Source organism: Alosa pseudoharengus, unplaced genomic scaffold, assembly GCF_046254945.1.
Source record: "Alosa pseudoharengus isolate Yale_2024_CS ecotype anadromous, Long Island Sound unplaced genomic scaffold, YU_APseudo_1.1 YU_APseudo_1.1_scf_9, whole genome shotgun sequence".
Lineage (NCBI taxonomy): Eukaryota > Metazoa > Chordata > Actinopteri > Clupeiformes > Clupeidae > Alosa > Alosa pseudoharengus.
Genome location: NW_027468881.1, coordinates 8,566,831 through 8,584,615, shown reverse-complemented (window position 1 = coordinate 8,584,615; position 17,785 = coordinate 8,566,831). Strand labels below are relative to the sequence as shown.

The window sequence follows — 17,785 nt, the reverse complement described above, 5'->3', positions numbered from 1 at the left end:
TACCCTCTGCTGAGTGCTCGGTAGATGTGATGCCTCACTGCTATTCCAGTTCAGAGTGTGAATAATGAACTATCTGGTGGTGATGTAATATACTTATTGACTAGAACTTCTGACAATGGCCTCAGTCACTCCCATTTCATGGTATTACTTTTTAACTATGAAGTCATCATATTGTGGTCGAAGCCTCTCTGCAGTCCTGCAGTTGTCATAACTGTTAACTTGATTCTGTCTCCATGATTGTACGCAAACACTGTTATAGAATGGAGTATCATAGCCGTGTGTGTGTGTGGTTTCAGTATGCTGAGGAGCTGAAGACGAAAGCCTGGCCCTCGTTCAAGCAGGCCAACAGCAGGCCTCACGCGCTGGGCTGCATGGACTTCGTCCCCACCAACTGCCACCTGAACATCATGCAGGTATCCTGCCCCAAGAACAGCACGTCCACCGGCCGCGCCTTCAGCATCCGCTTCGGACGCAAGAACTCCTTCTTCGGACTGGACCCCGACCAGGGTAGGCCTTCTTCCTCTACTCCACAGCACTGGTCAGAACTGCTGTATTCTATTCTCAGTCAAGCAAGAGCTGTAGCCGCAGTATGGAGAGACAGATGGAGAGGCTACTGTTGTGATTACATCCAGGAGTTAATAATTTATCAGTCCGTGTTTGTTGCCCACTCTCATGGTTATTGCTTTTGTTTTGGGGGGGGGGGGGATGGGCAGTCGCACTGTGTGCATCACCAGTAGTGTACAATGTTAACAATGTTAATTTGTTTTTTACTGGAGCAAGTATGCTGTGTTACCCTGTCCTCACTCAAGAGTTTGTGGTGAAAGCTCTCATGTTAGATCTCTTCCAGCTGATAGGCCTTAATGTGAAATGAATGCCCCACCGCCGTCATCTGATCATGTCGAGTGCTGACAGAAATGCTCGCCGCTGAATTGGTTTGTCGATGAGCTCTGCCTGTGGGTCCGGCTCTGATGTGGTTGTTTTTGGCCCTGGAGCCCCACAGCCCCACAACCCGACTGCAGGGTGGGGCTGCAATTAGGCCCATAATGCTCTTAACAAAAGAGCCGTTTGAGCTCGTTTCCCCCCCCCCCTCATAATTATTTAAACGCATAAACAGCCACTTTGGCACTGCTGTGTAAGCCATATGTTACTGGGAAAAGTGCCATAAATCCAGGGCTCAGTAAATTAGCCCCCTCTTAAAGACTTTGGGCTAATCGGCTCCATCGCGACTCCATCTCACTAGCATTAGGCGCTCTGTGGCTGGAGTGATGTCATGTCAACACCCCCCACCCCACCCACAACCCCACCTCCACGCTACTCCATGGAGACCAGACTACTGTCACGAGAACCTTCATTACCCTGCTCCTTGTTTTTGTCCTTAGTGTAATTTTCTGCCATGATAAACACTTTGTTATTCAGCCTAGATGTAGCCTTTCCAGCTCACACATGATAATTGTTAGTAATTGACAGAGGTGCCTGGTGAGGTCAACTGTCCCCTGCGTCGACTGAGTGAAAGGTGAGTGGAGCGTGTGGCAGGTACGCTTGTCACTCCCATCGGCTGGTCCGTTTAAAAAGCTGCAAGTGCCACGAGCGCCTGACATCTGATCCCTGCATCTCGCGTCTCGCCTGGGTGGAGAGGCCTATGCGGTTGTGCATTGTTCCGGAACGTTCCTTTGTGCGACTGCGGCTGCAGTCTGTCTCACATCTGCTTGGTGAGATGTTTGGGATTCCTGTCGAGCGGTCGGTTGCTCCCTCCCCCTCTTTGGCATACGGAGGTGATGTGATGAGTTGACATTTGCGAGTGCTAGCCGTATACATAACACGTGTGTATCAATGGTGCTGAACTAACGGCTGTTTGAAGAACAGGCCTCTGTCAATCTGCTGGGGTTATCGCGCTGTTTATCCCCACCCCTTAAAGGTGTAGTTTATGATTTTCCAGTAGTTTTATGAATCCAGTTCACTTCAATTTCTCCTCACAGTCCTCTGACTATCCTTTCAGTATGTGCATTCAAAAAACAAACTGTTATTCATGCAAAATCCCGATTGTTTGAATTGGGAACAAAGAAAGTGGTTCGAACTGAGCCTTAAGCAGTCCCATCCTGTCAACCTCAAACATAAATAACCTTTAGCCAGAATTTGTGAACTGTGCCTTTAATGCCTTTAATCTTTCCGCAGTTCCTCTCCCCTTTGGTGCCTTTTTCTCAAACCTCATTGCTCTCTGTCTTCCCTCCCTGCTGCAGTGAACGTCAACCCCATGTCCCACACGGTGCACTGCGTGACCACCATGGGCGCTCCGTCCTGGCGGAGCTGGGGCCTGAACGAGGAGGAGTGTGAGAGCTTCGACGAGAGCCTGAACTGCGGCGAGGGTAACCCCTACGGTGGCTACGGCCATGGTGAGGGCGGCCTCAGCTTCCTGCTCAAGCAGGAGGACACGGAGAGCCAGGACGCCTACCTCAACCTCTACAACCGCCTGGACAGCGCTGTCCGCGAGATGAAGCAGTATGTCACGCAGATCGATGTGTAAGTGACCCATATTCTCCGCCAGAGGGGCAAAGTACACACACACACACACACACTGACAGTTGACAGTATGCAAATTTACACACTGGTGTGTGTGTCTGTGTCTGTGTGTGTGTGTGTGTGTGTGTGTGTGTGTGTGTGTGTGTGTGTGTGTGAGGGAGAGCTTCTAAAGAGTGAATGACTAAACACCCATATGCCTGATGTTGGTCAGTGGCCTCCTCTTGACCCCATTGTGCTCTCCTCCTCCTCCACCTCCTCCTCCTCCACCTGTTCCAGGCTGCTGTCCTCCATCACAGAGCCCACCCAGCCCCAGGAGGGAGACCCCCCCACCTACGACCACACCACCCAGACCATCCTGGAGGAGTCTGAGCTGGAGAGGGTGGAGTCAGGGGTGAAGCGCGTCTGCTTCAAGGTGAACGAGGATGAGCAGGAGGACTCGGGCCACGACACCATGAGCTACAGAGACTCCTACAGGTTGGTCAGTTAGAGCATTTTAGTGACCATCTCAAAATGAAATGCATTTTCTCTCTTGAGGAATACGTGCCCCTAACGGTGGGTGATGAATTTGTATGTTTGTTCCACTCCTTCATAGTGCACTCTCATAGTGCATTCGTAGGTCTTTGATAGTAACCATAGGGAACTTCCTCCTTTCTTTACCTCATACGGCTGATTACATGAGCTCATCTGTGGCAATTTGATATTACACCACAACAGGCTCGTCTTCAGCTAGAAATGTGTTCATAAGCTCCTAAACTGAGCACGGTGCTGCAGCAGTAAGCATGTGGTGTTGTGCTGCAGCCGCTCCGAGTGTCTGATCCCAGCTGGCTGGCTCTTTTCCCCAGTACTGTCGGACCAGAACAGGCAGTACTCTGTGCGGCCCTGCCTGTACAAAGGTCCTGCCTCTGTGTTATAACAAACTCCTCATGTGTCCTAAGTGGATCCATAACGGTTGAGACAGGGAACGCTCTGTCACGCACGAAGAGCTGGAGAGGTGGGGCTCGGATTACAAGGTTATTGGGAGCTACCCACTGGGAACAGCAGCACGCACACACACACACACACACACACACACACACACACACATACATACACACAGACACTTGCATTAGCACTTGCAATTGCACACTTGCCTTCACACCTCTCAAGAAATGCTGTCTGAGGTTGAGTGTATGAGAAATTAAAATGAAATGAAACAAGGTTGAAGAGTTTTGGCGTTCAGCTGGGAAAGTTGTAAGGGTAGGGGTGATTTAGAGATAAAACAAGAATACAACAGCCTGGAACAGAGGAAAAGAGAGAGGAAGAGAGAAAAAGAGAGAGGAAGAGAGGTGTTGTGTCGCCCCCTCGGGGCGCGCTCTCTTCACACCCTCCATATCCGTGTGCGTCCCCGGCAGAGAGCAGCAATCCAACCTACCTGGCCTCCGCGTTCCGGGTCTGCCGGTTAGCGGTTAGCGGTTATCGCTGGCACCCCTGGGGGCGCTAACCGGTCCTGTGGTGTCACTAAATCTGGCAGCCGTTTCCCAGGAGGGAGGAGGGGAGCAGGGCAGGGGAGGGCCAGAGGAGCGCTGCCAGATCTCCCGCTGGAGATTACGTAAGGCTCCTTGCTCCGCTCTGTCCCTCTCTCTCCCTCTTTCTCTCTCTCTCCCTCCCTCTGTCCCTCTCTCTCCCTCTTTCTCTCTCTCTCTCTCTTTTCCTTCTCCTTCCTGCCCGACTTGCCACCGCTACCACAGAACGCCCCAGTGAACCCAGGCTCCTCTTCACTCGCTCCGATCGGTCTTGAGTGTCCCTCCCTCCCTCCCACCCTCCTCCCTGCCCTCTTCCTCCTCCTCCTCCTCCTCCTACTCCTGGTGGACCAAAAACAGCCGTCTCAAGTTCAGACTGGGGAGCAGCGTGTTTACCCTAGAATTATTATGGTCATGGAAAGCCGTTTTCCTCTTCTGGATCTGGGGACCGAGCGGCAGGGAGAGCTGGTGTTTTGGGCCCAGCAGATGATATTTTAAGCTCTGGGTGGCCTCTGGTGTTTCATGCGCCCCCCCCCCGCCGCCCCCTTTAGCAGTGAGGGAGGCAGGACGTAGCACCAGGAGCCCAAAACTGTCTTCTTTTTCTTTTCTTTTTATATCGTGCCTTTTCAACAACCCCTCTTAACGCGCAATGGATTTGCATCCCCTGGGGCAACATGTAGAAGGTGTGTGTGTGTGTGTGTGTGTGTGTGCATTCATAGGCGTGAGTTTGTGAGTCAAGCAGGGTGTGAATAAATGACTAAGTTTCCATCAGTGTGTTTCTTAAGTGTATGTGTGTGTGTGTGTGTGTGTGTGTTTCTTGACTGAATGAGGAGCTCAGTTGGGTCATGTCGAACACTTCCTCCATTGTTTCCTCTCTGGTGCGTGCCGTTGCATTCCTGTCGCCCAGCTGTCTCCATTCCCTAACCTCCACACACACACACACACACACACACACACAAACAGACACACACACACATACTCACTACTGTCCCACGTGTCCCCCACCACCATCACACACACACACAAACACACACACACACACACACACACACACACACACACACACAAACACTCACTACTAAGTTTGTGTGTGTGTGGTATGTGTGTGGTACGCTTTCTGATGCACGGTGCTAAAGAAGGGGAGATTTGGGCCAAGGCTTCAGGATTGGAGTGTCTGTCTGCTGCATGAATGAGTCTGTAATGATGCTGTGGAATCTCCACCTGAGAGAGAGAGAATAAAACTAGCCTGCAGCTGAGAGCCCCTGCTTACATAATTGGACTTTATTGGAAAGAGTGACAGTTTGTTTGGAAATGCTGTGTGTTTATGTACATGAAAGGGAGACCGAGAGAGACAGAGCGGGAAAATACCAACTATGCCCAATGTAAAAACCAAGTCATTTGTTTATTTTTAAACTGGTTATCGGGGAAGGCCAATAGGGGAAGTGTTCAGGGGGAAAAATTGTTTTTATGGGTATGTAAATAAATGTGTGTGTGTGTGTGTGTGTGTGTGTGTGTGTGTGTGTGTGTTTTTATGTGTGTGTACGTGTCATGTTAAATCCTCCAGTGAATGCAACAGCAACCGTGATTCCGTCCTGTCCTACACTAGTGTCCGCAGTAATAGCTCCTACCTGGGCAGCGATGAGATGGGCTCAGGTGAGATTCCTTTAAACCTGTCTCCTACACACACCCTCATAAACACGCCATTTAGATGGAGGAGCGTGACCGTGTGTTTGTTTGTGTGTTTACAGGCGACGAGCTTCCCTGTGACATGAGAATTCCTGTTGACAAGCAAGACAAACTTCATGGGTGTCTGGAACACCTGTTCAACCAGGTGGAATTTCCCCAGCCTTTCTGACAGACTCTCTCTCAGCTTTCTTTCATTATGTTTTTCTTTCTCTCTTTTCTTCTTCTTTCTATTCCTTTTCTATTTCTTTTCCTATTTGTCACTGTGTTTTTTTCATGAATCTTCGCTTTATTATTTCAGTCCATCTATCGATCTATCTATCTATCATAGGTCACTTTTGCATAAATCACAAAGAATCATAGCGTCTGGCTGTAATCCCTTAGAGTTTACATTTTGTCAGGCTTTGATGGAAGGCACTATGGAACACTAACTCTGTTGTGTTGATCTACAGGTGGACTCCATTAACAGCCTTTTCAAAGGGTCGGTCATGACTAAGGCCTGTGAGGAGACCAAGCACTTTTATGCTGACCAGCCAGGTAGTGTGTGTGTGTGTGTGTGTGTGTGTGTGTGTGTGTGTGTGTGTGTGTGTGTGTGTGTGTGCGCACGTGCTGCTTTATCTGATTGTGTATGGAGTTGTAGTTAATTTAGCTGAATAGAGATGGAGGTATGGATATGAAGTGAGGAGAGAACTCTTTAGTTTAGGCGTGACGTGTGTCTGTGTGCTCAGTCTCAGTTACGGTGGGTTGGGCGAGTAAAGAGAATGTTTACAAGAGAGGCCCTCTCATAGGAAGCAATTAAGTGCTTACACTAACCACAATCAGTAAAGGGTCTGTTGTGTACACACACACGCATATACACACACGCATGCACAGACACTCAAACACACGCACCCACAAACACACATGTAATTAAATATATGAATAGCACTTGTGAGGTGTGTATAATGGCTCTCTGTGTGTGCGTGCTCGTGTGCCGGCGTGCAGAATTCCGACAAACAGATGACTGGACGGCGCGGTGTCGGTACGTGATCCACAAGAACATCCAGGAGGACCCCTGGAACCTGCCCAACTCCATTCAGACGCTGGTGGACAGCCTGCAGCGCTTCGTTGAGGGTAAGAGAATTCTTTTCCCCCTGCTTATGTGCTTGTGCAATGCCCATGCCCAGACAATGCCCAGACAATCCCCAACATTCTAAATGTGGCAGTTTTAAAAATAGGTATTTTTCCCTCTGTATTTTAAATATTTCTGTCCACACGGATATGCAAAAACAGCTGTTAAGGACACATCAATCAGACATGTTGGCCAGTCAGAGACCTCACAACATTTGAAACAACATTTCAGACAGGTCTCGTCACAGACACTGAAATGGAATTTTCAAAAATCTCCACTGGCTGGTCAGTGACCAAAGTTTTCCAAAATCCCTATAAAAATCTCTGTATTTAAAATGACCCAGCCATGTGTGGACATAGCCTTAGAATGTTTAGAAAACCAACTTCCAACTCCACACTGCCTAGACGGTGATGAAAAAGAATGACTTTTGGACAAACTCTAACAACTCTGTCCAACAAAAACCGTGCACACTGACTCAGCTGTTGGTGTTTGTCGGGGCAGTGTGCTTACACCTTATGTGAATGGTCTCCTTTGACCCCTCTGAATGTCCACGCTTTGGAGGTCAGAGTGAGCTCCCTGGCTGCTCCTTGTCCCTGTGTTCTGCCCTCCTGCCTCTGGAGACGTGTCCTCCTCACTTCTCCTCTTTGTGTTTGTCTCCATCGCAGATGGGAAGAATCAGCTCCTCTTGGCACTGCTTAAGTGTACAGGTAAGACCGCTAGCATATACATGGTCAGTCACCTGTCCCATATACTTAAGCAATAAGCCCCGAGAGGCCGTAGGTTACACTGATTCTACAACAACAGCTAAGGGGCGTTGTTAGGCTTGACGCGCTAGCGGAGTGCCTAAACCCCCCTTAGCTGTTGTAGAATCAGTGTAACCTACGGCTTCGAGTGGCTTATTGCTTTTCTAAAACTGTTACTATAAATACCTGGCAAAGTTTCATAAAGTAAAGGCACAGCAACTAGAAATGGAACCGATTTATTCATAGATAATCACTCTTCCGCCAAGAAATATATTTCCTCTATCTGAATGGTTGCCAAGCAACGTCGAGACGCAGCTAATTTTACTTTTGTATCAAGTTATGGTAGCGCAGTAATATAGAACGAAATGCCAAGGTGTATGTTTATGCTGCATTTTACAACGGCATTGAACGCGATTCAGCCAATCACAATCAAGGACCGGAACTATCAGCTTTAGAAATATACATACATCTATATGCTGACAATGCAGAATGTAGAGTGCGATAAAGATATGGGGCCTAAAGGGCATACCATGATCTTACGTTACTGTATATTTGTTCTTATGCCATATTGTTTCTTTTGTTTTGTCTTCTTCCCCTGACCTCTCTCTCTCTCTCTCTCTCTCTCTCTCTCTCTCTCTCTCTCTCTCTCTCTCTCTCTCTCTCTCTCTCTCTCTCTCTCTCTCTCTCTCTCTCTTTCATCCCTCCACCAGACACGGATCTGCAGTTGCGGCGCGATGCCATCTTCTGCCAGGCGCTGGTGGCAGCACTGTGCGCGCTGGCTGAGCAGCTGCAGGCGGCGCTGACGCTGCGCTACAACAACAACGGCGAGTACGAGGAGGACAGCATCGAGGTCAGCCGCAAGTGGCTCGAGCAGATCTCCGCCATCGGCGTCCTCTTCAACTTCCAGTCCACGCTCTCGTCACACGTGGTAAGACTGGAGGATCGGAGCTTGGCACGACCTGATCATGTGTATATACACACACACACACACACACGCGCGCGCATGCACTCACACACAAACACACACGTGCGCATGCACTTACACACACACACACACATGCACTCACACACACACACACACAAACGTACACACGAGAATAGTATGAAGCAGGGGATGACTTCTTTCATTTCTTCTGACCATATGTTTGTCCTTTTCTGCTATTGCTTTTCTTCTACTTCCTCTCCCGCCTGCTTCCCTTCCTCATTTGTATGCTTCTCCTCCTTCTTCTATTTGTCTTTCTCCCTGTTCCTTTTCTTTTCTTTGCTTCACATCCTCAACACCTCCTCTCCTCCCTCCTCTTCCTCCTCCCCCCCACCTCCCCTTCCTCCTTCGTCTGTATGCAGAGGGAGGAGCGTACCATGCTGGAGGACACCAAAGCTGCACTGGCAGACCTGGATAAAGTCACCGTAGTGTTCAGACAACAAGGGGATGAATGTCTGGTTGCAAGTAAGTGATGGCCTACAAAAGCACACACTTGTTTTATTTCTCTCTCTGTCTTTCTCTGTCTGTTTGTCTGTCTGTCTCGCTCTATACCTCTCTCTCTCTCTCTCTCTCTCTCTCTCTCTCTCTCTCTCTCTCTACCTCTCTCTCTTTCTCTCTCTCTCTCACATACACACACACACAAACACACACACACACACACACACACATACACACATACAGACAAATAAACACAACTGGATATAGACAGGAAGGGAGATCTATTACATGAATACTAAACCAGCAGCTTATTTCGGTGTCTGAGTCATTGTGCTCCCCCAGCGCGCTGAGGGTGTGATGCGCCCCACCAAACCAAACACGCGTCTCCCTAGTTCAGCAGGGGCGCCGCTAAAAAGCTCCTCTCTCTAAATCCGCCAGAAAGACCTGGAAGACTTCTTTCTGTGTGCACTTCCGCTCTCTTTCAAGCGGCACAGGCATGCTGAGCAGAGATAGGCGTCCGGGCCCCGGGGCCTTTGTTGTGTTTACTGTCGAGGGGCCACAGAGAAAAGTGGGATTTGCTATTCTAGGTGGAGGCTCAGGACGCCACGGTGTGTAGCCCCTTTGGAAGAGCGGGAAGCGCCAATGCTCTCGTCAGCTTTGATAATCTCTATCTCTCTCTCTTTCTCTCTCTCTCTCTCTCTCTCTCTTTCTCGCTCTCTCTCTCTCTCTCTGTGGCTGTACACAACACAGCAGCTTGCTGATACAGACAGTAGAATAGGGGAATCTCTGAAAAGCCCAAGTCATTTGTCAACAAAAATTGCATACATAATTGTATAACCGATACCTCTATTCAAGTTTGAAGGATACCTGAGCTCATCAACTCTGGTGGTCCATTGCAGCAAACTGCATAAGTATGTCTTTAATGTACCTCTAACATTATTACCCCCCCCTCTCTCTCTTCTCCTCACCTCGCTATCACATTCTCCACTCTTAGATACACCAGTGTATTATGAGGTGGAGGGCAACAGGCAGTCCATTAGAGTGTTATTCTTCCTGAACAGCAGCCATTTCAATGAGCTGCCCTCTCGCCTGCAGAATGGTGGCAGCCTGAAGCTCCACTCAGTACTGTTTTCTCGTGGTGAGTCTGTTTAGCATGTTCCTACACCAATGAACCCAGAGCTGTAAAGATTGAAACCCCACTTAGACCGCTGTTTGTCTGTGTGTGGGACATTCACAACACTTAAATAACTAAAAACCTGAGATATCCATGCAGGCAGAATGTACTTGTGTGGCTCCATCTAGTGGCAGTTAGTGTGTAGCACAGCTGCCTGGCTCAGTGTGTTCTGACTAACATGAGCAACTCTAGAGTCCATAATGATCATGTTGTGGTGATCATGTCTCTGGATCTCTGCAGCTATGGAGAGGACAGAAGGAGTGGCCACACCAGACTGTGTGTCCATGGAGGAGTTCCAACAGCGCACAAACGGTCTGTCCCTAGAGAGGGTTAAGGCATATTACAGAAAGCTCAGGTATGGTCAGGGTAGCACTCAAAGTCCTGTGTCACAACCACTGCCTCTTCAATTACCCAAATATGATGGTTACTGACTTGTCATAATTACTGTTGTTAACCTAGGTTTGGTCTTGTATGTTTCTGTAGGGCATTTTACCTTGAGAAATCCAACCTCCCCACCGATTCAAACAAAACTGCCATGAAGATTGATCAGGTATGAAACTACATACAGCATTACTCACACGAGTTGCACAACATGTGTACTGTGGCTCACGGTTTCTGTTTGCTGAATGAATTCATTTAAATGCAAATGAGGGGCTTACTCCTCCCTGCAAATCAGTCTTACTCACCCGGCTAATGAAGTAATGATCTAATCCTGTTCCGGTCAGTCAGCTGGCCTGTGTTTGGACAGAGTGCAATTATCAGATGATAGTACCTCTGATGTAACAATTCTGGTAACAAATCGTGGCGGGTTGTGCATTATCCAATAAATTTGGTGTGCCATTAACCAATCATTAAATTTGCATACTGAGTATGTCTTTTATATTTTTGTTCTGACTAAATGGAAAGGGTGTGTATGACCCCTGTGTTTATCCTGTCCAGCTGCTGAGGCCGCTGAACACTCTGGACGACCTGTGTCGCCTGATGCAGACGTACGTGAACGTGAAGGCCAGCTCAGGGGGCCATCCGTCTGGCGTGAGCGTGCTGCTGGTGTCTGCCGAGCTCTGCAACCGCCTGGGCTCCTGCCACATCACCATGTGTGCCACGGGCATGCAGAGGTACGGCCCAAGTGGCGCCCCCTACTGTACACCAGCGACAGCTCACCCACTCATGGGCCCATAACGCTACACTCACGCAGTCCGTCTGTGTTAATGCATGACTGAGGGCTTGTTTGCCCAGCGCTTAAGGCTATACTGAGATTGACGGCTAAACAACCAATCATGCCACTATAATCGCTACTCGCTAGCTGTGGGTAGCTACCTTGCTAGCATAAGTTAGCTGGCATACACATCATAAAACTCACTCTTGACGAATTTTTTAAGAATGGAATTTTTAGACTATACAATGTCTTTTTTTCTTACTAGTTTTTACTAGATATAATCGTCAAAAGCCTAACTAGTTACACATAAACACCTACAATTTCTCACGATGGCCAGCTATGTCGGATTGTTTTTCTCAGTTCTGTCAGGACCTTTGCATACAGGCAATCAGATTGACTGATGCATGGTTGACTTATACGTTGGGGCTTGAAAAGTAGAACTTCTCAACTTTTGCCGCAAGCAGGGCAACACAACAGACCCACAATTCAGTTCAACAACGCATGGCTTTAGCCCATTCAAAGTGAATCAGGTCCGCTGACGGAGACAGACAGTGTGAGCCAAGTGTACACCTCCACTCAGTTCCTCCCCATCCTGTGTAAGCTTGTGCAGGTGTACTCAGTGTTTCTGTGTGTGTGTGTTGTGCAGGTGTACTCTGAGTGTGTTTCTGTGTGTGTTGTGCAGGTGTACTCTGGGTGTGTTGTGCAGGTGTACTCTGAGTGTGTTGTGCAGGTGTACTCTGAGTGTGTTTCTGTGTGTGTTGTGCAGGTGTACTCTGGGTGTGTTGTGCAGGTGTACTCTGAGTGTGTTGTGCAGGTGTACTCTGAGTGTGTTTCTGTGTGTGTTGTGCAGGTGTACTCTGAGTGTGTTGTGCAGGTGTACTCTGTGTGTGTTGTGCATGAATACTCTGAGTGTGTTTCTGAGTGTGTTGTGCAGGTGTACTCTGGGTGTGTTGTGCAGGTGTACTCTGAGTGTGTTTCTGTGTGTGTTGTGCAGGTGTACTCTCTGAATGTGTGTCTGTGTATGTTGCGCAGGTGTACTTTGAGCGTGTCTCTGGCTCAGGCTCAAATTCTGGCACGGAACCACGGACTCCTCCCGCGCTGTCTCATGCAGACCATGGATATTATGCGCAAGCAGGTAACTGCGAAGTCACACAGTCAGCAATAGCAAACCTCACTGATTACTGCTACCACCAAACGTTATTGACATGTCAATAGCCAGATTTCCATCCATCAACAAAGCATTTTATCTTACCAGTAGGAGTGTTCCTAAATCACACTAATATAAAACATTTTATGTAGGAGTTTTCTCTAAAGTTATTCACAAAGCCTCTCAGACCTACTCTTAGTAAGAATAAGTGACAGCTCCTAAGTTGCTATGGTTGACGTCATTACTCATGTACAAGCTTGACTAAAGTGACCACTTTGATTGGCTGATGATTGTAACGCGGGAATGATTCCAAAAACCTCCTCTACGATGATGAGTGACAGGTGACAGGTCTGAGAATGCATGCGCTACACAAGTTGTGCAAAGGACGGAAGATGATGAATAAATGAATACATAGCCTAAATGAATAAAGAGTAAGAAAAAACAAATAGCCTAGTAGCCTAATGAAATACACTATGGATTGATGCAGTATCTTTGCAACATTTTTTACAGTAAATTAATCTGTTTGAAGACACGTTTGCAAAGAGGAGAAACAATTTAATTTGATGTAGGCCTACAATGAATGTTACATTTAGTTTAGCCTACAGTTGACAATGAATGGTTTTGGTTGTTGTACTGCATGCCTTAGTTACAATGCACAATTATTCCCTCCGATTAAGAGCTCCTGTAGGAGTTCCTGATGCTTAGGATTGTTGAGTAGGCCTAGGTCTTAGTGAGTTAGGAGTCCTCTTGCCTTTTTCTAAGCTGTCCCAGATTTGGGTGCTACTTTTAGGTCTAAAATGCTTCGTGAATTACTCTTAGTAAAATAAAATAGGAGACCCAAAGTTACGAGTGAAACGCCCATGATTTTTAGGAATTTCTCCTAAATTCCCCAGTTAGGAGCTACTTTTAGCCTTAAAATTATTTGTAAATACAGCCCCTGAACAGCTGAGGGATCAAAAAATAAGGTCGTCAGGGTAACATTTACAGAAACACATAAAATGCAACAAATGTAAGTAAAGAGAATTGAAGATTGTATGCAAATGTCAAGTGTTTCCAGTCAGGAATTGTTTTTTTTTCAGGAATTCTTATTTGAATGGTCAAAATGGCATTAAAAAAGTTAAATGGAAACCCAGCTAGTTATTAGCTACATGTAGCCCCCTAACCCAGTGCAGCCATAGGCTACTATACTATCAAGGCAGCATGCACTGTTCTAATTACCTCTATGTCTTCACAGGGCACCAGAGTGGAAATATCCGCAAAGAATCTAAAGGTGATGGACCAGATGCCTCCAAGTGCTCCAAGGTTTGTCCACAGATAACACACACCCTCAGCGCTAACTGTGTTTGTGTGAAATGAGACAGGACAGCAGTGTGAGGTGGCTTGAATATTTAATTGATGTCCTGAATATGCAATTTCCGGATTTATATTTGGCTCATCAGTCAAAGGCATTTTATGTGGTGCTTCATTGTTAAAACATCACCAAACACAACATTTTTGACAGCCAGTTTTCATTGTGAGGCCAGGTTGAGAATAGACTGATTACATTTTTACATTTGTTTTTTCTATCATTGTTTTCAACTATTTCACTGGTGTATGAGACTAGGGTAAACATTGGCTGCTTAAAATAAAGCACACTAAAAGCTGGACTACTGGTGAAATCTCTTGTAGAGGACCTAGATATATTTTGTTCTGGTGTCTTAATCTGATGGTGTGTATTATCTCTCCTGTCCTAGACTCTTCAGACTGTGTCTCCCACCTACAGATGGTGATCTGTAGACCTGCCGCCATCAGTATTTTTAGCTCCCTTTGCTTTTTGAATGGCCCTTTCTGTTTGAAATGACAAGGCGACAAGAGAGACCTCTCAGTTATAGCGAGGACGGCTTGGCAGAGCGATTCCTGAAACGTAGTGGCGCTGACTCAGGCAGAACTGGAACCTCGATACTCTCCTCTCCTGGAATTCTTTCGCACCCCTGCTGATTTCCCCCCACCCCACCCCAGTCCTGTGAGTGGGATGCCCAGGAGGGCTGCCACTGATGTGGGGTCACCGCTCCACTCCCCTGTCGCCCCAGTTGCCTGACTTCAGTGACAAACCCTCTCTCTTCTGAGGAAGTCTTGTCCCCTCACTCTGCCCCTGCGGCTAGATAGAGACTGGCCCTACGCAGCATTTCTCACTCTTTTACAATAATCCGGACCCCTGCTGTGCCTGAAACTCTCCCGCTGCATCTGCAGGCCTCTGCGTCTGACCAGAACGTCTGGACTCTTCTCTGTGTCTGCATGTCCAAGGCGTCCTGCTCTCCGTCCCTCACACACGGAGAATGTGCAATTACTGTAGTTTAGCATGTGGCACTCTGCACTATTCACCCAGCGAGGGGACTGTCTCGTTTAAAAAAAAGAGTGTATTTATTGTCCAATTTATATCAGGAATAGTGAATTAACTTGAAACATTCCAGCCTAAATGTCCTACAGCAGTTTATGGACCAATGACCGAGTGTTTTAGACATGGATATGTGGTCTAGGAGAGGTTTTTATTCTGTTAGCTACAGTAATGCTAATTTATGTTGGAGTTAAATACTTAGTGTGCTATATGTCACTTACCCACTGTTGAAATTCAGGGAACACAACACAAAATATGACACAAAAATGGGAAAACAAGCTAATCACTGAGCTGGTTGAAGCTAATCTTATAAATGCCCTCGTGGCCAACTGTTTTGTTTATTTCCATTGCTATTTTTTTAACAGTTGAATCTTCTTACTCGTAATATTTTTAGCTTTTTAGCCTGAAGTTCTTTCCTGACAGTTGTTTTAATAATGCTAGAGGACAGGATGAGGTCCACAATTTCAAATCCTTTTGATGCTATTTATGTGTCTGTCTCAGAGAGCGCAAAGAAGTTCTGTCACTCGTCAGTGTTTGAAAAATGTCCTGTACTGTACATTTTTGGAGTAAGATGACAACAAAGGGATCATGAAGTATAAACTGTAGACGGTAGCATTATTTTATTGAAGTTTTGTTATTTTCTTGTGTATGTGTACATAACAATGTCTATAGCAGAGCAACTACCATACAGTATAATGCTTTTGAGGAAGGGCAGTTCTATAATTTAAATTTTAATAATATTAAAAGAGATTATAATATGTAATGCATTAATTCCCTTTTGTATTCATCTTGTAAATTTGAAAAAGTTCTCAAGTAGATTAAGCATACAGGTGACTCACACTGACAGCATTGTTTTAGAATCTCTTTCTGAGATCGTCCCGATGTGTTGAGGTGCTACGTGCTGTCTAGAGGCTCGTATTTCTGTGACATCAGCTTGCCGATCACTTGTTTCTCTTTCTGGGAATTTTCAGCATGAGTAGTAATAGGAAAGCTATGAGGTCATCAGTTTGGCCTGTATGCCCATGACATAAGCCTGTCTCCTACTGTGTACTGTTAGCTCTGCTTTTGAATCAACAAGAGTGATGCTTGCTGAAAAATAACTTCCCGTTGAGGGGCTGTCATTGTGTAGTACAAGTTGAAGTGAAATTTTGCCAGTAAGTGTGGGCAGCTTTGTGTTTGTTCTGCAGACTGGAGTTTAAGATAGGAAGTAGTGGTGACAAGAAATGCTGACTCCAATTAGTTTTACCTCTACTGGAGATATAGGTCAGTTACAGATAGGCTGACTTCTGGTTAAACCTCATTCGATTCAAAATCTATACGTAATTTCACTTAAGTAGAACCAAGTGGAGATCATCTCCCTTTACATGCTTGTCTAATTCATTTAGCACTTGATTATGATTAGATCACTAAAGTATTTAAAGTACCGGTATGCTGCTGGAATCCACTAGAAGTGATGTGCTTCATGATCTGGAAATCCTGTCAGTTTTCTCTCACAGATGTTTACAAATATCATTAATTCATAAGCTTAGCACAGCAGCGGCTATAGTTAGTAACATCTCATGTGCATCGTTTGCACAGATCATTACTGCAATATACACTCAAACTTGTTACCGTGTACTTGTGAACCTACATGTCTTCATCCTCAGCAGACATTATGACTTCATAAACCACCCGTCACTCAAGGCAAGCTGTCAAAACCAGTCCCTGAAGATTGGCAAAACAAAGATTTAATTAATAATACATTACTTTAAAACCATAATAAAAGGTATAAAAGACTGCATTTTTAATAGTCTGCAAAAAACCCTTTGAAGTCTGGTCATTATACCCTGGTTCCCCTCTTCATTGATCCATCTTCCTTTTCATCCTGTGGTTTCAATCAGTTGTGAACTTCAGGTGAAGGTGAAGGAGGTTAGTCAGTCTCTAAGAATGTCTAATATGTTGGGCATATCCTAATGTAAGGGTTTCATGCAGAGAATGGCCTTCAGTTTGGAAAAAGTTCAGATCTGTATTCTGTACTGGCTACTTTGCAATGATAATCTATGTGGTGAGGCCCCATAATAAACATCTCATTTGACGAACATTATTGTTCACAGGGGTTCAGAGTTTCTGTTTTTCAATGGAGGAAGTCGTTGCCTCAGAATTAGTTTTTTTGTATGTGTTTGGTTATGGCTATGGTCAGCGGAGTTCATGCACCCAGATCTTTCATCAATATGCTTTGGTATGTATAGTCTATATAACAGAAATTAGTACACCCCTGTGCAGTATGCCAATGATTTCATCAGCTCTTTGGCACAGAACTGCAATTAATGTGTGTAAACCATGCAGCAGGTACTTGGCCAGGCCTACTACAGTCTCAATAGTGAAGCGCAGAGATGGGAGGATGGTGATATTACGTTAACTGTTGTTCTGTAGGAAATGTGTCCTCTGCATTTGATCCATCTGGGGGTAGTGTACACACACACACAGACCAAGCAGTGAGCTCACTAGGAGCACACATACACACCCGGAGCAGTGGGTAGCCTTTCATCCGGCGCCTGGGGAGCTGGTGCTGGGAGCTGGGAGCCGAGCAAAAGGGGAACATAGAAGTATTTACAGAGAAAAAAAGATTTGAATCTCAGCAGTAAAAGGTTTACCACTTTTGTTGCAATGAGTTCTTATTTCGGCTGTATTTATAAATAAATAAAGCTATCTGTTAAGATTTACATGAGGGCCAATACCATACTGATCAGCTTACAAGAAATGCAATTACTTTCAGGTGATGCAATTTTGAATCATGCACAGGGGTGTAGCCTACTCACTCACAGCTTTCATTTGAATAAACTAAACCTTTGTCATACAACGGGAGGATTAGACTATCATCTTGTCAGGAAGAAACTATGCATCTATTATTAATAACAATAACAACATTAAGATTGTTATTAACATTATTATTAATTGGTAGTTTAAATGTTTTGATTACTG

General features: G+C 46.0%; 1 protein-coding gene across 1 annotated transcript in view; it reads left to right on the top strand.

Moving 5' to 3' along the window:
• The window catches only part of prex1 (phosphatidylinositol-3,4,5-trisphosphate-dependent Rac exchange factor 1), a 66,420-nt gene extending 49,518 nt beyond the window's left edge, over nucleotides 1–16,902 (top strand). The window contains exons 24-40 of the mRNA XM_076277019.1: nucleotides 297–507; nucleotides 2,238–2,517; nucleotides 2,794–2,991; nucleotides 5,581–5,669; nucleotides 5,765–5,847; nucleotides 6,152–6,236; nucleotides 6,684–6,812; nucleotides 7,476–7,517; nucleotides 8,264–8,481; nucleotides 8,898–9,000; nucleotides 9,968–10,111; nucleotides 10,388–10,502; nucleotides 10,631–10,697; nucleotides 11,087–11,262; nucleotides 12,336–12,438; nucleotides 13,685–13,752; nucleotides 14,184–16,902. Coding sequence (XP_076133134.1) covers nucleotides 297–507; nucleotides 2,238–2,517; nucleotides 2,794–2,991; nucleotides 5,581–5,669; nucleotides 5,765–5,847; nucleotides 6,152–6,236; nucleotides 6,684–6,812; nucleotides 7,476–7,517; nucleotides 8,264–8,481; nucleotides 8,898–9,000; nucleotides 9,968–10,111; nucleotides 10,388–10,502; nucleotides 10,631–10,697; nucleotides 11,087–11,262; nucleotides 12,336–12,438; nucleotides 13,685–13,752; nucleotides 14,184–14,226 — 2,154 coding nt within the window. The 3' untranslated portion in view covers nucleotides 14,227–16,902. The remainder of the gene's footprint in view (nucleotides 1–296; nucleotides 508–2,237; nucleotides 2,518–2,793; nucleotides 2,992–5,580; nucleotides 5,670–5,764; nucleotides 5,848–6,151; nucleotides 6,237–6,683; nucleotides 6,813–7,475; nucleotides 7,518–8,263; nucleotides 8,482–8,897; nucleotides 9,001–9,967; nucleotides 10,112–10,387; nucleotides 10,503–10,630; nucleotides 10,698–11,086; nucleotides 11,263–12,335; nucleotides 12,439–13,684; nucleotides 13,753–14,183) is intronic.
• Nucleotides 16,903–17,785: the final 883 nt, after the last annotated feature.